This window comes from Vitis riparia, chromosome 9 (genome assembly GCF_004353265.1).
Source record: "Vitis riparia cultivar Riparia Gloire de Montpellier isolate 1030 chromosome 9, EGFV_Vit.rip_1.0, whole genome shotgun sequence".
NCBI classification, from domain to species: domain Eukaryota; kingdom Viridiplantae; phylum Streptophyta; class Magnoliopsida; order Vitales; family Vitaceae; genus Vitis; species Vitis riparia.
Genome location: NC_048439.1, coordinates 1,735,808 through 1,753,673, shown reverse-complemented (window position 1 = coordinate 1,753,673; position 17,866 = coordinate 1,735,808). Strand labels below are relative to the sequence as shown.

At 34.4% G+C, this 17,866-nt stretch overlaps 2 protein-coding genes across 2 annotated transcripts; both read left to right on the top strand.

The window, feature by feature from the left end:
* The first annotated feature begins 317 nt into the window (after positions 1-317).
* On the top strand, positions 318-5,573 carry LOC117921481. The gene is made up of 3 exons (XM_034839359.1): positions 318-433; positions 640-816; positions 5,084-5,573. Exons 1-3 carry the CDS (start codon positions 391-393, stop codon positions 5,407-5,409), a joined length of 546 nt encoding a protein of 181 aa, XP_034695250.1. The 5' UTR covers positions 318-390; the 3' UTR covers positions 5,410-5,573.
* A 4,053-nt stretch (positions 5,574-9,626) lies between these two features.
* Positions 9,627-14,958, top strand: LOC117921515 (3-epi-6-deoxocathasterone 23-monooxygenase CYP90D1). Its single transcript, XM_034839407.1, has 8 exons — positions 9,627-9,861; positions 10,052-10,376; positions 10,676-10,825; positions 10,908-11,156; positions 11,229-11,318; positions 11,422-11,607; positions 11,728-11,849; positions 14,015-14,958. Exons 1-8 carry the CDS (start codon positions 9,653-9,655, stop codon positions 14,109-14,111), a joined length of 1,428 nt encoding a protein of 475 aa, XP_034695298.1. The 5' UTR covers positions 9,627-9,652; the 3' UTR covers positions 14,112-14,958.
* The last annotated feature ends 2,908 nt before the right edge of the window (positions 14,959-17,866 follow it).

Below are 17,866 nucleotides of genomic sequence, written 5' to 3'. Positions count from 1 at the left end.
ATTTTAATATTAAACATATTATTATAAAATAATACATAATACAACTTAGTAATAAATATATATTTATAAAATTTATATTTTTTATTCACATATTATTATTAAATATGATAAATTACATATGTTAAAAATATCAAATTTTCCGTCTTATATAATTTTTTAGAGGTTTTTTTTTTTTTTTTTTAATATTTTCAGAATTTTCATTATTTTTCATCTATATTTTGCGTCAAAATATGACTCGATATGTCACTTTTCATCCTTGCTTAAAAACGACGTCGTTTTCAAGCAACCGTCTCTGTGAAAATGCAAACCATGGCGACACAGGTTTTGACTACCCAGTGTAATACAGAGAGAGGGTGAGAGTGAGGGAGAAGACCCACATCACCATAAACAATGAGTGAAGGACCAAAACTCTACACCAACAGACCCAAAAAAGGTGAAAGCCCAAAACACCCACAACACCATTTCCCCATTTTTTTTTTCTATTTTCTTTTGTTTTTTTGCTGCTTTCATTTTCTTCACCAACACCCGGAATCAGAATCTTTAAAGATTTCTGGGTTTTCTATATATTTATATATATGTGATTGATTGATTGATTGATTGATTGATTTATTGGTTGGTTGCTTGTTGGGTGAGGAGCAGCCCAGGTGAAGCAATTTCTGCAACAACAACAAATGAAAGGTACTGGTTTATCAGCATCATCGTCGCCAATGGGTGCGCAGTCTTCTCCGCCGCCTCCCCCGCAGCCGAAGGAGTCTTTTGTTCGGCGTTACAAATTCATGTGGCCTCTTCTCTTGACCGTCAATCTCGCTGTTGGAGGTCATTTCTTGTTCCCTGTTTTTGATCCCTTTAATGGGTTATTCAAAATTATGGAATTTGTTTGTCGGATAATACGGATCTTTGGGCTTTTTTGTTTGTTGAATGTTTTTCTTGATATTGTTGTTTGTGGGTGGGATCGATTAATTGTCCATTTCTTAATTTTTCAGATATTTTTTAGTGAATTTTAAAGTAGGGTTAACCCCACAAAACCATTTTTGAGAACTGAATTCCTAAACAGCTTTTTCTTGCCTCTGCTCTCCTTCAGCAAGAAGATTGACTTTTGGCTTGAAGATGCCTCCCTTTTTCAATCATTTGACTTCAAGAAAAATGCTTTGATCGTGGAAGATTCCTACTTTCATATATAGAGATGTTGTTTCTACTTTCTGGAGTTCAAACTAAATGGTTTGGGTAGATTTTTGCAACTTTGCCAATATGTGGTGATCCCTAATGATGGACCTTACTTTTTGTTTGTGATGGGCACACAGAAATTATGTTATAAGGGCCTAACAGTGTGGTGATCTCTAAAGATGGACTTTACATTTTTGTTTGTGAATTGTGGTAGGCACACAGTAACTATATTAAAAGCGCCTAACCAAAAAAGGCAATGATAGACCTTACTTATTGTAATGCAATTTGGAACTTACTCCCTTTTTCTTCTATTGGGCTTAGACCATGCAACTCTAATGTCATTTCTGTTGGATGTGGAATGTGTCATTTGATTGTAATGTTAGTGTGGTTGGTATTGAGGCACTTGCATTAGTTTGGATGAATGATGCATGCATAATCAGCACATTTTCAAGAGAGCTGCATCGTAGAAATGTGAAGCCATGTTCTTTCATTTTGGAGTCTTTGGAATTTTATGGCAATACAGTATAAACTTTAGGCCATGTTTTAAAAGGCTATTGAGGCTTACGCCTTGAGGCTCTACAAATTAGCCTTGAGGCTATAACTTTAGTTAAAGTAATTGAGGCTTAAGCCTTAAGGCTGTTGATGCCTAAGCCTCAAATATCCAAAGGATTTTCAGCCTTTATGGGCTTTTGGTTTATATTTTATAAGAAGCTTAAGTCACAATATTTGATGAGACTTAAGCTTTGAGGCTAATTTGTTGAAACTTAAGCCTCAAGGCTATTGAGACCTAAGCCTCAAATATCCAAAGGGTTTTTAGCCTTTATGAGCTTTTGGTATATATTTTATTAGAAGTTTAAGTCTCAATATTTGATGAGACTTAAGCTTTGAGGCTAATTTGTTGAGACTTAAGCCTCAAAGCCTCAAGCTTGCTGAGGCTTATAGCTTTGAGGCTATAGCCTCAAGGCTGCTGAGGCCTAAGCCTCTAATATCCAAAGGGTTTTCAGCCTTTATGGGATTTTGGTATATATTTAATAAGAAGTTTAAGTCTCAATATTCAATGAGTTTTGTCATCTATGCTTTTATGGACTTCTGACATAGATGAATTTTGTATTGAGTCCTTACTTGGTTAAACTTTTTACAAAATTAGAGATTACTTAACTTTTAAATTGGAAGGGAAATAAAAATTGACATTTTAAATTGGAAGGGAAATAAAAATTGACACTCGCATAAGAGAATTGTTGACACTAGTAGTGGTTGATCTCATATATAATCTAATTATTGATATATAAAAAAAGATATCACTACAATTGGTGGACGAAGAAGAAGAGGGATGGATGGATATTAATACAAATGGGGAGGATAATATAGCAATTGGATGTTATTCTATTTCTTAGAGGATCCTAGTGACAGTAACAATAATGTTGAAAATTATTTGGTAAGAGTTAAAACCATGAAAGAAAGTTAAATTTTATGAGAGAAAAAGTAACTAAATTAAAATTATTAACAATGAAAAATGATTAATTTTATCATTGTGAAGTTTATGTGATTTTATGAGTTTTTTTATTTTTTATTTTATTTTATTTTATTTTTAATTTTTTGATAATTTTTTATTATTTATTTGTTTAAGTTAAGGCTTAAGCCTCACTCTGCCTTGAGGCTTAAGCCTCACACTACCTTGAGGCTTATGCCTCACTTTGCCTTGAGGCTTATGCCTTGCCTTATTTAGGTAATATGCCTCAAGACCCTTTTTAGCCATTTTTAGCCTTTTAAAACATTGATTTTAGGTAAATACATAACACCAAGTGGTGTTAAATTAGCATACGTGTCCATTGAAATTTGAATATCACTCTTATTAGGAAGTGATTTTTTGGATGGTTGGGCCTCTAGGGTGGCAAATAGGGGGAGTTATTGGAGTCCATTGAAGTTCATCTCTTAGGGCCACTTTGTGTTTTCATCATATTAGATATATCATTAAAGATGGTGCAGGGTACATTTTTTGGAGGATTTTTTGGGTGGGGAATTCTCCACTTCAACTGTTCTTTCTCATATATAACGCCTTTCTAGGGTTGGGACAGAGTGATTATTGACTAGCTTGTTTGTCCATCCTCTCTGATTAGCTGGACCTACATCTTCTTTTAAAATATCACTGCTTTGGAGATTGATGGGTTATATTCTCTCAGTCTATCTTTAGGTGATGTTTGGCTGTCTCTTTCTAAGGCCACATAAGAGATATTGCCAAGTTCAGATGTTCAGTTGGCCTGGTGGTAATTTTGCTTGAGTATATGCGTGTGTGTATATATATATATATATGTAGATATAGATACATCCTCATTGAAGAAGATTCAAAACTGCATAATGTTTCATCCTCTGAAGGGATTTGGAAGTTGGAGGTGCCTAAGTTTATTGTCTTGGCTTGGATAGTTGTGTGCAAGAAGGTTATATCAATAATTCACTTAAAAACAGAAGACAAAGTACTTGCTTTTCCTACAATGCATGTTGTTAGAAGACAGTGCCGAAATTCCAGGGTACCTTTTTCTTCATTGACCAATGATTCATGTTTTATGGCAGAGGATTTTAGTGCAATGGATCTTACTTGGGTAGCCTCTGCCCATGCTACTTTAAGGTTGGAAACGGGCCTTTCATGATTTTGGAAATTGGAAGGAGTAGGAGAGGTGAATGTTTGTGGTATTGGTGTTTTGGATGGAAAGGAATACTTACACTTCAAAGTAAATTCTGAAAATATTAAATTTCATGGGACAAAACTAATTTTTTGGCTTCCTTTGGGTGTCAGTTTTGAATAGTTTGCGGGATGCCTTTGATGCTTATTATAGGTATTTTACAACTACGTCTTGGGGCTATGGGGTGCAGTACTTGAAAGCCTTCCTCTTTTGATGAGATCTTAGAAACCACAAAGGGAATGAAACCCTTTCCTATTCAATTCCCCATTCATCAGGGGAGTTGCTATTAGGGTGGAACTTAGTTTGTTGAAAGAGGCAGCTTCCCTTGTTTGAAAGAGGAAATCTAGATGCAAACTCTACAGTAATTGCTATGGATAAATCAGAAACATTGTTTTTTAGATATGATTGCATGACAACTAATTGATAGGACTGTTGCTACATGATTTAGTTTTGCCTGGGTCTGCAGATCTGTGGACGGTAATACAGCTTTTTGTCAAAGAGTAGGTTGTTTACTGGAAAGCATTTTAGACTTCATTTCTAATTTACTTGAAGTTGGGATATGGGTTGTTCTTGTATTGCTGCTTGCATCTGAGGCTTGGCTCAGGTGGCAATGAATTTGGGGTTGGGACAGGGAGGTTTCAGGTTCAGTTCCATGTCCCATGAATAAAGATTCAAAGTCAACATGAGGTAGCCCCTATATTGTTGTTTGTGTGCTCTCCCTTCTTGTATTTATTTTCTAGCTTAGGTTTGGCTCCTCTTCCTTCTTTCCTTGGTAAATTCTTTTCATTAATAAGGTTGAATCCTTATCCACAGAAAAATAAAAATAAAAATAAAAATAAAAGATAAAAGCAGAAGAATTCTTCTATCTTCACAAGCTCACCTACCTACAGAACATATTGCTGCTGTTCTGATTGGTTAACAAAATTTTAGCCTTTGGTTTTATTTATGAATATATGAGGATTATTTCTACTAGTTCTGAGATTGCCAATCTTGAGAATACAAGAAATGTAAGCTCTGGAGTGGGGTATAATGATTACCATTAGACTGGAATTGGAACTGTCAAGTTGACATTCGGACAGTAATTATGGTTGTATGTTCAGCATTGTTGATGAGTGCATTTATTTTTTCTTTTCGTGTCAGTTGTGCTTAAATTCAATGCTTTCCTTTTAGTTTCAGGCCTTCAGATCTTTTATTTAAATTTGTCTAGTTCTTGTAGAATGACTATCTTGTTATTTTTGCAGCTTACATTTTTATGAGAACAAGAAAGAAAGATACAGGCATAGAGGAAGAAGTTGCAGCAGCTGTTGTCACTACTCCAGTTTCAACTACGGCTGCTACAACTGCCCCAGCTCCGGTTATTGAAAAACCATTACCATCTCCACCTATCATGGCACCTGTGAAGTTGCCTGACCCGATTCCAGAGAACCAACAGCGTGAGATTTTCAAGTGGTTATTGGAAGAGAAGAGGAAGGTCAAGCCAAACAATCCTGAAGAGAAGAAGCGCATTGATGAAGAAAAAGCGATTCTGAAACAGTTCATTCGAGCAACATCCATCCCAACTTTCTGATTGTTGAACATATATTCTTGTTTGTTCAAACTGAAGATTGAATCAAATTTCTTTTCTGGATGATGAAGTTTGTACCTTGTTCCTTTGGAATATTGTGAATAATCAATCATTTTCCTGAAAACATGTGCCTTTAGGGATGAAATCTGCCAGATTGTCTTTTTCTTTGTCTATTGCAGAAGCTCTTTACTCGTTTCTCTGTGGAGTGTGTTACAACGATGACGCTCATGTCATCAGGAGAAAGAGTGGTGCCCACTGGTATTTCCTTGCTCTTCAGGCACAAACCCCATCATACCCATCTCTCGTATAGACTTCTTTTTATTGTCTCTCCAATAAATCTGGATAGAACCCATCATCAGATAGTAGTCACAGAGGTATGTCCACACATGCTGCATAGCTGCTAGTGTTCTTCAGCTGGATTTTCTATTGAGAACTAACTAGATTTTGTCTATGATAATGCACCTAGACCTATATTTTGTCAACAGTGAGTAGTATCATTCAGTGCCCTGTTTGTTTGGTGATCTTCTGTTTATTGGCATCACTGGATAATGAAAACCTGTTTCTTTCATACTTTCAAGCCTATATATGTATGTGGGTGCAGTGGAGTTTATATCAAATACCCATTAATTCCCCCAAACTTCCATCATATCTTTTTTTTCTTCTTTTGCAGTTGCTCTATTTTCTATTGATACATCATAACTACATTCAAATCCCAAACCCACCTTAGCATTCTAGCATCTGAGCCATGGCACAGGGCCAGGGGGCTGCAGAGTCCAAAAAGGGAATAGAAAAAGCTGTAAGGGGCTGTTTGGAATGCTGAGATTATAAAAGTCCTGCAACAAAGAATTCTTTCTGTTGACTAGGTTCACTTTCCCATGGCAATGAATTTCAATTTCATGTGGGTGTTTCATAAGGATTCAAAATATAGAGCATATTCCCTATCTTGTAGAGAGCCACTTGCAAGCCTTCACCATTCCCCAGAAGGATGTGGACACCACCCCCTTATGCTCACCTTGTTCCTCTTCCCACAACATCCAGGCTTCCAAAATCCAACCAACAACCACCACTGAACAAAATTCAGAATCATTAAATTTTTTTAATGAAAAAATCCCCCCAAAAAAAGGAAAAAGATAAAAAAAAGAAAAAAGAAAAAGTACTAGAACCATTTTTCTTGGGTTCTTTCTCCATCCTGCAATCTTTCTTATTATAATTCATCTTCATTCTCAATCTCATGCTTGAGATATTCTTCATGATTTCCTCGTAGACGGATCGATAAAGGTACTTCTTCTAAATCATGTTTGAAAAATCCTTATGATTATTGGACAAATGTACTTCATTTACAAATACGTACTTTAATTTTTGTTGGGTATGATAAAGTTTTCTTTCTTGCCATAAAAAAATCCCAACTACACCCATGATTAAAGGTTGGCTTGCCCATCTTCCAATCCTTACTAGATTTCTCTCCCTATTCACCCATAAATTACTAAAAAATTAGAAAAAAATATTCTCTATGATTCTCAAGCAAAAGATATTGCAGAATCAATGAACAAAAAAGTTAAGAGAAGGAGCTGAGCAATACGATGGAATGAATGATGATATCCAATGAGGTTAATTTATTTATTGAATAAATAAAAGTATGTACATGAGCATCAGAAGTTAGGTACTTGGAAGAAAGGCTATAAAGAATGTGGAGAAATGGAGCTTAGGATAAAAAACAATATGGAGCCATGGAGGGATTTGAATATTTAGTTGGAACCAGTCAAAGTGGGATGCATTGGAATTAAAGAAGATGGGATTATTAAGCTGTCCCAAAAAAAGAGATGGGCTTTTAATTTTATTATTCTCTGTAGATTTGGACAGCCCTTATTTGGAGGTATTCATGTGAAAAGACTACATTGTCCAACCCTAAACTATGTTGTGTTTGGTGGAATTAAGGGCAAAGTTGGCTTCTCAAGTGGCCTTATTTGTGGGGTTGGTCAAGGTTTTGGGTACCCTTGAGACTATATTTTTCATCCCTAGAGTGGCCTTGTGTTGTTATTTTGAGGGTATTCATCAGAAAAAGACAACATTGTCCATCCCTAGACTATGCTATGGTTAGGAAAATTTAGGGCATTATAGACCCTCTAGCAAGTGCCCTTATGTAAGGGTGTGGTCAAGGGTATTCATGATAAAAGGACACCATTGTCCATTCCAAAACCATATCGTGGTCAGTGCAATTATGGGCAATATTGGCTTTTTTCAATGGCCTTATTTGTAGAATTTGAGGCTATATACCCATAATGAAAAGACCACATTAACCACCCCTAAACTCTGCCATGCTTAGCAAAATTAAGGGTAATGTTGACCCCAAATGCTTGTATGAGAAAAAAATACAAAATTGTCCATCCCTAAACTACATCTTGTTTAATGAAACCATGGGCAATATGGGCTTTCCAATGCTCTTACTTGAGGCTATTCATAAGCAAAAGACAACATTGTCCATCGGTAAACTATGCCATCCTAGGTCAAATGAAGGGCAACATTGAGCCCCAAATGGCCCTATTTTTTTGGGTCTGGTCAAAGGGCATATCCCTCCTAAACAACAAACCATGTATTCATTCATTAGAGCAAGCAAAGGGCAATGTTGGGTTCCAAAAATGCCCTAATCTTGTGGGGGTAGCCTTATTTAAAAGAGAATTTTTGGTAAAAAGAGGAGGGGCACAAGTGGGGGGGCAAAGGCATATAAAAATGAGAAAGAAATGGGGGAGAATGAAAGTAACATGAGAGGTTGGGCTAAGGTGGTGGTGGTGGTGGTGGTGTGTGGATTGGGTGATGATTTCGGTGGAAGAGAGCTAGGGACAAAAGTTGAGGGAAGATGATGGAGAATGTGTTGGATTTAATGAGTCTCACATGAATGCACGAGGCCACCAGCTGCACTGCAAACCCACAGAGAGAGAGAGAGAGAGGGAGAGAGAGGGAGAGAGAGAGAGAGGCACAGGGCCATGATACAATCATGGATGTGGGGACATCTATTTGCCTATTTTACAAACATATCATAATAACCCCATAGATGACAATTTTAACATGTTCTTCTCTAGCTGCCCTTTTCACCTACTAAGCACCATGTTATCCCTAATTTGACTCTCATTTAATGGGGTCACATTTTGTGGGTCACTTGTGCCCTTTCTATTAACACTTGGCTGTTAACTCCTTGATATTAATGCAAGTGTTTAAAAGAAACAAATGTACTTTATAAGAATATTTAAGCTTTATTTGGATCCACTTTTCACAAGTTAAAATTTTATTTTTATTTTTTTTAAGTGATCTATTTTGTTTGGCATTTATAGGAATAAAATTTTATAATTATTAAAATAATAACTTAAACCCTTTTTTTTTTCTTTCTAAATTTTCCAAATAATCTTAAAAATTGTTTTAACCTTCAAATATTACATTTAGTGCTAAAAAAGTTTTAGACCTTTAATTAATATGCGAAGAAATTAAAAGCTAACAATGTTTTTTTCCTCGTAAGATAGGAACATCTTGTTATTTTTGAGTTGTTCATAGGACTAAGAGGTTGTTACTTAAAGTATGGAAAGAATTCTAAGGGTTAAGAAAAAAAAAGTAAAATGAATTTCAATTTTTTTCCTTGGTTTATGGTATCAAAAAATAACATAAACTACTTTAAAGGTCAAAAAGAGTTCCTAACTAAAGGAAAATTGTCTCAAGAGGACATACTTAAACTAATGATATATTTCAAAGTGTTAAATTAACAAACTAATTAACCTCAATCAAGACCCATATCATGAAAATGCTTCAAATCAAGGTTAGATTTACATTATCTCACCTACCTACATCTTCCAAAGACTTAAATCGAATCTCGATCGTATCATTACAGTTAAGCTATATATTTATTAATTATTGTTTCTAAGTTTAACAAAAGTAATTTAGTGATGGTCCAACCCCGCTAAATCCTAACACTAATCTTAAACCCTAAATTTAATAAAGTAGCTAACTAGACCTAACTAAGAAAGTAAAATTCAATTGATGAAATTAGGGTAAATATGATCATAAAGTTTATAAAAGTATTTCCATTACACAACAAACTAGTTTGCCTTTCATAATCTATCTTTGTTACACGCGTGCACGCACACATACACATGTTCATTTCTCGTAAGCAAAATAATATCGTCACCGCCATTGTCATCACCATGATTAATCATATTTAAGGGAAGTTTGAGTGAACGTGTGTGTGGAAAAATATCAAAAAATGCACAACTTGTGGATTGTGTTTTTGACAGCCATCTTCTTGTCCACCATAATTCTTCTCTACAGAAACAGATCTAGAATCAGGTCATCACCAAGCCCATCACTTCCTCTAGGAACTCTTGGATGGCCTCTTATCGGCGAAACCCTAGAGTTCATCTCTTGTGCCTACTCAGACCGCCCTGAGAGCTTCATGGAGCGGCGGCGTCGCATGTGAGTGTTGTTTCAAGCAGTTCTGCATGTTTACTACTTTCTCATGCACCGTTGAAGCATACCATACTTTGATATGATATATTCTTTGGAATGAATACCGGGTTTTATCGCGAAATTAGTATAGGTTTATCAGCTGATACTTAAGCTTAAGCTAGTGAGTATTTCATCATTTTTTTGTGGGGTTTTGCAGGTATGGAAAGGTGTTCAAGTCTCACATATTTGGGAGCCCAACTATAGTTTCCATTGATGCAGAAGTGAGTAGATTTGTGTTGCAGAGTGATTCAAAGGCCTTTGTGCCATCTTACCCGAAATCTCTGACTGAGCTGATGGGGCAGTCCTCCATTTTGCTCATCAATGGAAGCTTGCAGAGGAGAGTCCATGGACTGATTGGAGCCTTCTTCAAATCCCCACATCTCAAAGCTCAAATCACTCAAGAAATGGAGAGTTATATTCAGAAATCAATGGGGTCTTGGAGAGATGATCACCCCATTTTCATCCAGGATGAAGCAAAAAATGTTAGCTAGCTCTCCCCCTCTTTCTCATTTTGCAACAAAAGTAAGAGCCCCAAACAGACAAGAAAAGAGAAGAAAAGAAAAGCAAAGAAAAATGACAACTCCCCGTGAGAAAGAGTGAATGGAATCTTTGGAAGACAGCCAAAACCTGAATTGAGTGTTGGGGGGATTCATAATAACTTTACCTAGAATCATACTGTCTGGAAAAATGGATTCATAATTATTGTGTTTCTGTTCTTTTTTTTGAAAAAACAGAACAAAAGAAAAAGTACTAAGAATTTTCCCACTTTCTGTTCTTTCAGATTGCTTTTCAAGTCCTAGTGAAGGCACTGATCAGTTTGAATCCAGGTGAAGAAATGGAGTTTCTCAGAAAACAGTTCCAGGAATTCATCTCAGGCCTCATGTCCTTGCCTGTAAACATACCCGGAACAAGGCTTTACAGATCTTTACAGGCAAGTTAATCGAATTCATTCTTCATATTCCCCAATATGTACCGAGTACTCTTATGAATAAAAGGACTAATTAGGGTTGCAGGCCAAGAAGAAAATGGTTAAATTAGTAGGAAAAATCATCCAAGAAAGAAGAAATATCAACCAACCCTCCAAGGTCCCCAAAGATGTTCTGGATGTTCTCCTCAATGACTCAAGCCAACTACTGACGGATACCCTCATATCCGATAATATGATCGATCTGATGATTCCTGGAGAGGATTCAGTACCAGTTCTCGTGACTCTCGCGATCAAATACCTCTCCGATTGCCCTGCAGCCCTCCAACAACTGACGGTATGCGACTCATCATCAGGCTAAATTGTCTAAGTTCCACAAGCTTCTAAACATATTCTTGGTGACTGTCAGGAGGAGAACATGAGACTAAAGAGTCTAAAAGCCGAGCGGGGAGAGATGATGACTTGGAGCGATTACTTATCGCTACCATTCACGCAGACGGTAAGTTCTTGGACTGATTCATGATTAGATAGAAGAGGAAAGGAGGACATATAAGTTATAAATGCATATACAGTAAGATGTAAATGATGCTTTTATCAAACAGGTGATCACAGAAACACTAAGGTTGGGAAACGTTATTATAGGGGTGATGAGGAAGGCCATGAAGGATGTGGAGATAAAGGGGCATAGGATACCAAAAGGATGGTGCGTTTTCGCATATTTTCGGTCTGTCCATCTCGATGAAAGCCAGTATGACTGGCCTTATCAGTTCAACCCATGGAGGTGGCAAGTAAGAAGAGAACCCTTTTCTTCATCTTGGACTAATTACTTGTTTGATTGTTCTTTTTTGTTTTTTTTTCCTTCGGCCTTTGATTAGGGTTCTAAGTTGTGGGTGGTTTTGGGGTGACAGGACAAAAATATCAGCAGTTGTAGCTTCACTCCTTTTGGTGGTGGACAAAGGCTGTGTCCAGGGCTTGACTTGGCCAGGCTGGAGGCTTCAATCTTCCTCCACCATTTTGTCACTCAATTCAGGTACCCCATTTTAATAATTTTAGAAAATATTTTTAATCTTTTTAGCACTTGAAAGGAACTTTTTGGATAAAAAATTTCGAAGTACTGAAAAATAATTAGAAGTGCTTTCTAAAATCACTATTAAAGTGTGTTTAACAGTAATTATAAGAAGTGTTTTTAACATTTTAATACTTAAAGAATAAAAATTTTCAAGTGTTATAAATATTGGAAACACTTTTTGAAATCATTACTAAACGCACTCTTAGAGTCCATTTGATAGTAATTCTTGAAAGTGCTTCTAACATTTTTTTTAGTACTTCAAAATTTTTATTATGTAAGTGTTAAAAAAGTTAAAAACGTTTTCTAAAATTACCATCAAACACACTTTTAGACTAATTCTTAGAGCTTGTTTGTTAGTGTTTCTAGGAAGCGCTTTTAATATTTATAATACTTGAAAATTTTCATCTAAGTGTTAAAAATGTTAGAAATATTTCTAAAATCACTTCCAAATAAGTTCTTACTCTCGTTAGACTATTAATTTTCCGTCATGATAATTATGAGTTTTAAGATTAATGGATAGTGGAATAAATTAATAAAAAAAAATTCAAATCTAATGTCTTATTAAGCGTAATGATTTAACTTTAAAAATATTATTTGATTAAAAGAATAAAATAATTTTTAATTAATAATCTAATGCGCTCTTGTAAAGGTAATCTTTTTATTCAGAAGTTATATGAAAATAATTCTAATATTAAAAAATATTTATGTAAAAAATGGATCAAATATGGGAGGGGTTGGATTTATAGATTTGAAAATTGAAATTATTTCATTTTTTTAATTAAATAAATAAGACTTTAATTCAAATAAATGAGAATTAAGCTAAAATACAAACAAATACTATTATTTTCACCATGTGGGTATTTTTTTATTCAACATCATTTTAGTACCATGGAATCACATCACCCTGTCAAAACTTATAAATAGTATAGAAAATTTCAAGAGAGTGAAGACTCAAGAATGAGGGTATTGATTTTTTTTTTATTATTATTTTTTTTTGAAGCTAATTCATGGTATGCACCCTTGTTTTTTCTTGATCAGACCATTTAATAATTAGTGTCTTCACTAAGCTACAACTTTTCCCATATGGGCAAACCAAAAATCATAACAAACAGACAAGTCAACTTTCTGCCACATTGGGCTCAGAAAGCCTCACAGACTCCATGAAAGAGGGCCATTTACTTTACATGTAAAAACTCATTGATTGTAAACCTTTCTCTTTCTGTGCCTGCATGGCCCATGTCCCCCCTTGATTTGGAACATATATATAAAAAAAAGGGGGGTTATGACTAGTCAAATGCCTAGCTATCAGATATTGATATTTACCAGTCTGTTGTGAACAGTACTTCATGATATATTATATAACATTATGCCAGTCTGTTTTTGAGCTGTGATAGATGGTGTTTGGTAGGTCTTTTTCATCCACAATGTGCAACTATCAACCATTATTCATTGCCCTTAGACTTGGTTTATTGCTTCTTTTAATTTACTAGATCCTAAATTTATGCTAAAAAGTGAATAAGAAGAAGATAAAAGTGGATTTAGACTCAGCCCAATTCTTTAATTTTCTTTTAGGGTTTATACAAATTAGGGTTTTTCTAGAGTTCCACTCGGGCTTAAGGAATATTGCATTTTAATTTAGCTAATGTAAGTCTTAGGATAGGGAGAATTGTAATTTAGAGATAGCTAAAGTCGATAATGCACATCATATTCATATTTTACATAATTGATGTTAAGGATATGAAATTTAAGAGACTAAAATATCTTTATTAGTATCCTATCATGTGACACATAAAGTGATGATTCGATGAAAGTACAAGAAAATAATTCTCTAAACATGACAACTGAATATGAGTTAACATTTTATGTGATTTGATGAGAGTATTTTTATTTCTCGTATTTCATGTATTTGATATTAATTATGCAAAATATGTGAATCTCGGATTCATCATCAACTTTAACTATTCTTAAAACATAATTATCTTTCAAAAAGCTCATTATTTTTTTAAAGAGTTGCGAGAGTTTCATTTTGGGAAATTTGTTCAAAAAGCCATTTGTATTTCCTTAATTATTCACATGGTGATTAATTCGATTATATATTTGAGTTTTCTTTCTTGTTTTACAAATAGGTGGGTGGCTGAGGATGATTCAATTGTCAACTTCCCCACAGTAAGAATGAAGAGAAGGATGCCTGTTTGGGTCAAAAGGAGAAGAGACTACTCTTGAAGGCTTGAACTGCCCTCGCTAGAAGAACCTTTTTTAAGGGCACATTTTTACAATGACGACAAAAAAAGAAAAAAAGAAAAAAAAAACCCACCTGATTGAAGAGATGAAAGCAAAAAATGAACACCCTTTTGGGGGCATCACAAGCTGACACAATTATCCTACTTCATAGGTACTCCACGTAAAGACAATAGAGATAAATATACTTTCTTTCCATGGGGACCCATGAATTATCCCTTGAATTATATACATTTTTTGTGGGACCCATGAATTATCCCTTGAATTCTCCATGATTCTTCTTTGCCTCCCTTCTTTTACCAATGTGTGTACAAAATGTAATAAGGGGGTTACTACATATCCAGGGGAGGTAGGGGGCCATGGGCAATGATCAATGTTCTTGGGTGATTTTTGGGTCCCAATAGAAAATGCCATTTGGGAAAGGTAAATTGTGTGGAAACCCAATTGAATCAAGCCCTTTTAGTTCTTGAAAAGGGTTGGTTGGGAGATGGTGGAATCCACAAGGCTGTCCACCAAAGATGAGTAGTATTGATGCTAACTTCAAAGTATTTGTGGGGACTCATTATGGGTTGTTCATGTACGTTCTTGTTTTTTGAATCAACAAGATTGGATTCGATTCTCTTGAGCCATCAATGCTAAATTCAATTCTTGGGCTGGGGTTGGTGGGAGATGGGGAAGTCTACTAAAATGCCCACACTGGATGGAGATGGGGGGCCATCTCCAACCCATCTTATGAGCTTTATTATGGGTTGTATATGTACTTAAATTAAATGTGATCCTTTCAAGTCATCAATTGTAGTTCAATTATTAGATGGGGTTGATTGGAAGATAATGGATTCTACGAGTATGGATTGTGGCCAACTCCTAAGTCCTAAACAATGGTGGGATTTGTTGGAGGGTTTGATCATATACATCTTTTGGATTAACAAGAGTGAATTTAATTCTTTTGGGTCTTTAATATAGTTTCAAATTGTGATTTATATCATGATCAAAATAGAACATGATATAGAAGGAAAAGTCAAATCAATATAAAATTTTATTTGAAATGATATGGCTTTGGAGTCTATCTTGCATGTTCATATTTATTAAAAAATCAAGAGCATTTACCGTGCTTCATTATGTCGAATGATTAATTTTTATGATCATTTTTATAAAAAATCATCACTATTACATACCATCATAGAATTCAAGTCTATCCAATTTTAAATATGTTAAAATGAGTATATTTATGTGAAATAATAACCCTAATTGTGGTTAGAATAATGATGGTCGACGATAACTTTTATTGCCACCTCTATAGAAATCATAAAATTTAAAGTCTATTGCATTTCTAATATGTCAAAATGAGTACGTTTGAACGAAATCATAACCTTAATTATAGTTTGATTAATGATTCTGGGCAATAACTTAAATTTAAGGTGTCCCGCATTTTCAATATTTAAATGTGAAATAATAAACCAGATTGTAGTTTGGCTAATAATTTAAATTTAACAATAATTTAAACAATGGTTAGCCCAATTATAATACATGGACAATAATTTAAACAATAGTTAGCCTAAGTACATCGTGTGTGTAAGACTAATTTCTCTTTCTTCTCTTTTATTCTTTCGAATGAGGGGTCCACTAAAGCGAACCCTTAATCAAAATAATTATTAAAAATAAAAAATGCTCCAATTAGGCAAAAAAAAAAATGATAAAATGATGAATGTAAAAAGATTGAATCCAATCAAACAAAATCAAATAGTTATTTTAATTTTAGATTTTGTTAATACCTGAATTTCGCATTACCAATTAGGCCTACACAAATATTCCATGTATCTAAATGATGTATGAGGGTAAATATGTAAATAGATTCATCATGATTATAAAAATAGTGATCTCTCTTTTCACAAAGCCCTTGAGGTGATCTTAGTTATTTTATTTTATTTTAATGAAAGTCTTTTGAAATCTTATCACTATTTCTTTATTATACTATACCCAACTTGGGTTAAATACCCACTTGCTAGGGATGCCGGAGAAAATCTCTTTTCCATCGGTGAAAGCATTCACTTGGTACCATAAATGAAAGAAGAGGTTAATATGCTAATGTAGGCAATGAGAAGTCACATTCACATATTCACTCGATACCATCGTTAATCATATCTCACATCATTAAAAGAACATTTTTAAATAGTAGTGGAAGTTGTTATCTTCACCTTCATTCATAAGGGAAGTTGCTTGAGTTTAATATTGTTGCATTATGTATCACCTATGCTTCTCTTGAAGGCACTAAAAGCACAACACTTAGATGTCTTTTGCTTGTCCAAATTAGGAGTAGGACTTGGAGAGCCCAATTGGGCTTGATGGTGGAGCCCCAACATCAAGTATATGGGATGTCTCAAAATTTTTTGTTTAGTCGAGAGGCTCACTGAGGCAAAATTGATCCATATGTTTCTAAGCATATTTTGGCTAGATTGAAAAGAAGAGAGATCACTAAGGGGAGCACGAACATGTCTAGTTGATATCGCATGGTTCTCCAATTACCTATTAAATGAACAAGGAGCACCATGTCAAGTCATATGCATATACATCGTTTTACCATTTGATATATATATATATGGATTATTATATGGTGATGTTTTATATTAGATTATCATAATCCTTGTTTGTAGACCATTTAATTTATATTTAGTTTTTTTGGTATTAAACCAAATTTTTTATTTGTAATTTTCTAAAATGTAAGGTCCAATTTTTCCTAAATTGAATGGACCAAACCAAATTAAATTTTTTATTTGATATTAAGTCTTGTTGGTTTGAGTTAATAAATAAATTCCTTCTAATAGGTTCAACTTTAATTAAAATCAACTAACTTGATTCAATTATTAGATAGATTAAAAGTTAACCAAAACTAAATTATGTCTAACTCCTTACTCCAAACTATGTTTAAGCATATTAATAAGTGAGGGAAAAAAAGTATAGAAAGATGCTTTAATAATAGTAAGCAAATTAAGATAAGCCAAGTTGAGAATCAATTTATCTCAACTAGATATGTGTCTACTATGCTTCTTTTTGCCTTTACTGAATTATTGACTCGCTAATATTATCGAATCCTTACCCTTACGGTCTTTAGTAGGATAAAGTATTAAACTTCACTTTACTGGTGAAATTGAAGACGAAAGGAGTCCTCTCTACTTTTTTTTTTTTTACCAAATCATAATATGAAGAAGTGCCTCTCAAATCGAGTACCTCTCATTACAAGAAACCCATTATTATTTACTCAAATTTCATAATATTATTATACGACAAAAGGTTTTTAATAAGTTCGAAGTTTTAGAATTTGAGTTTTTCTATGGTATAGCTAATGATACAATATCACAAAAGCTAACTTCCTCGTCTTAAAGAGGTAATATGGTCAAATTGAAAAGTATGTTGCTTTTATTTAAAAAATAATTTATCACATTTCATAATATTATTATACGAGTAACCTTGTCTTTGTAATTTAGTCACATTAAAAGTAAGTCTATCACATTTATGATGTGGTTTAGAGCCGTTTGAGAGTGATATTGAAAAAGGTTAGAACGGATTTAAAACCATCACCAATTTGTGTGTGGGTGGAGGCGTGCTTGAAAGTTTAATGGGCTCACTAATGGATTGAGCCAGGATCAGCCCAAGTCCCCTTAGGCCCAAAAAAAAACCCTAAAATGGGCTGAGGGATTCGTTCACACTCAAAACGACGTCGCTTTAAGGAAACGCAGGCAGCA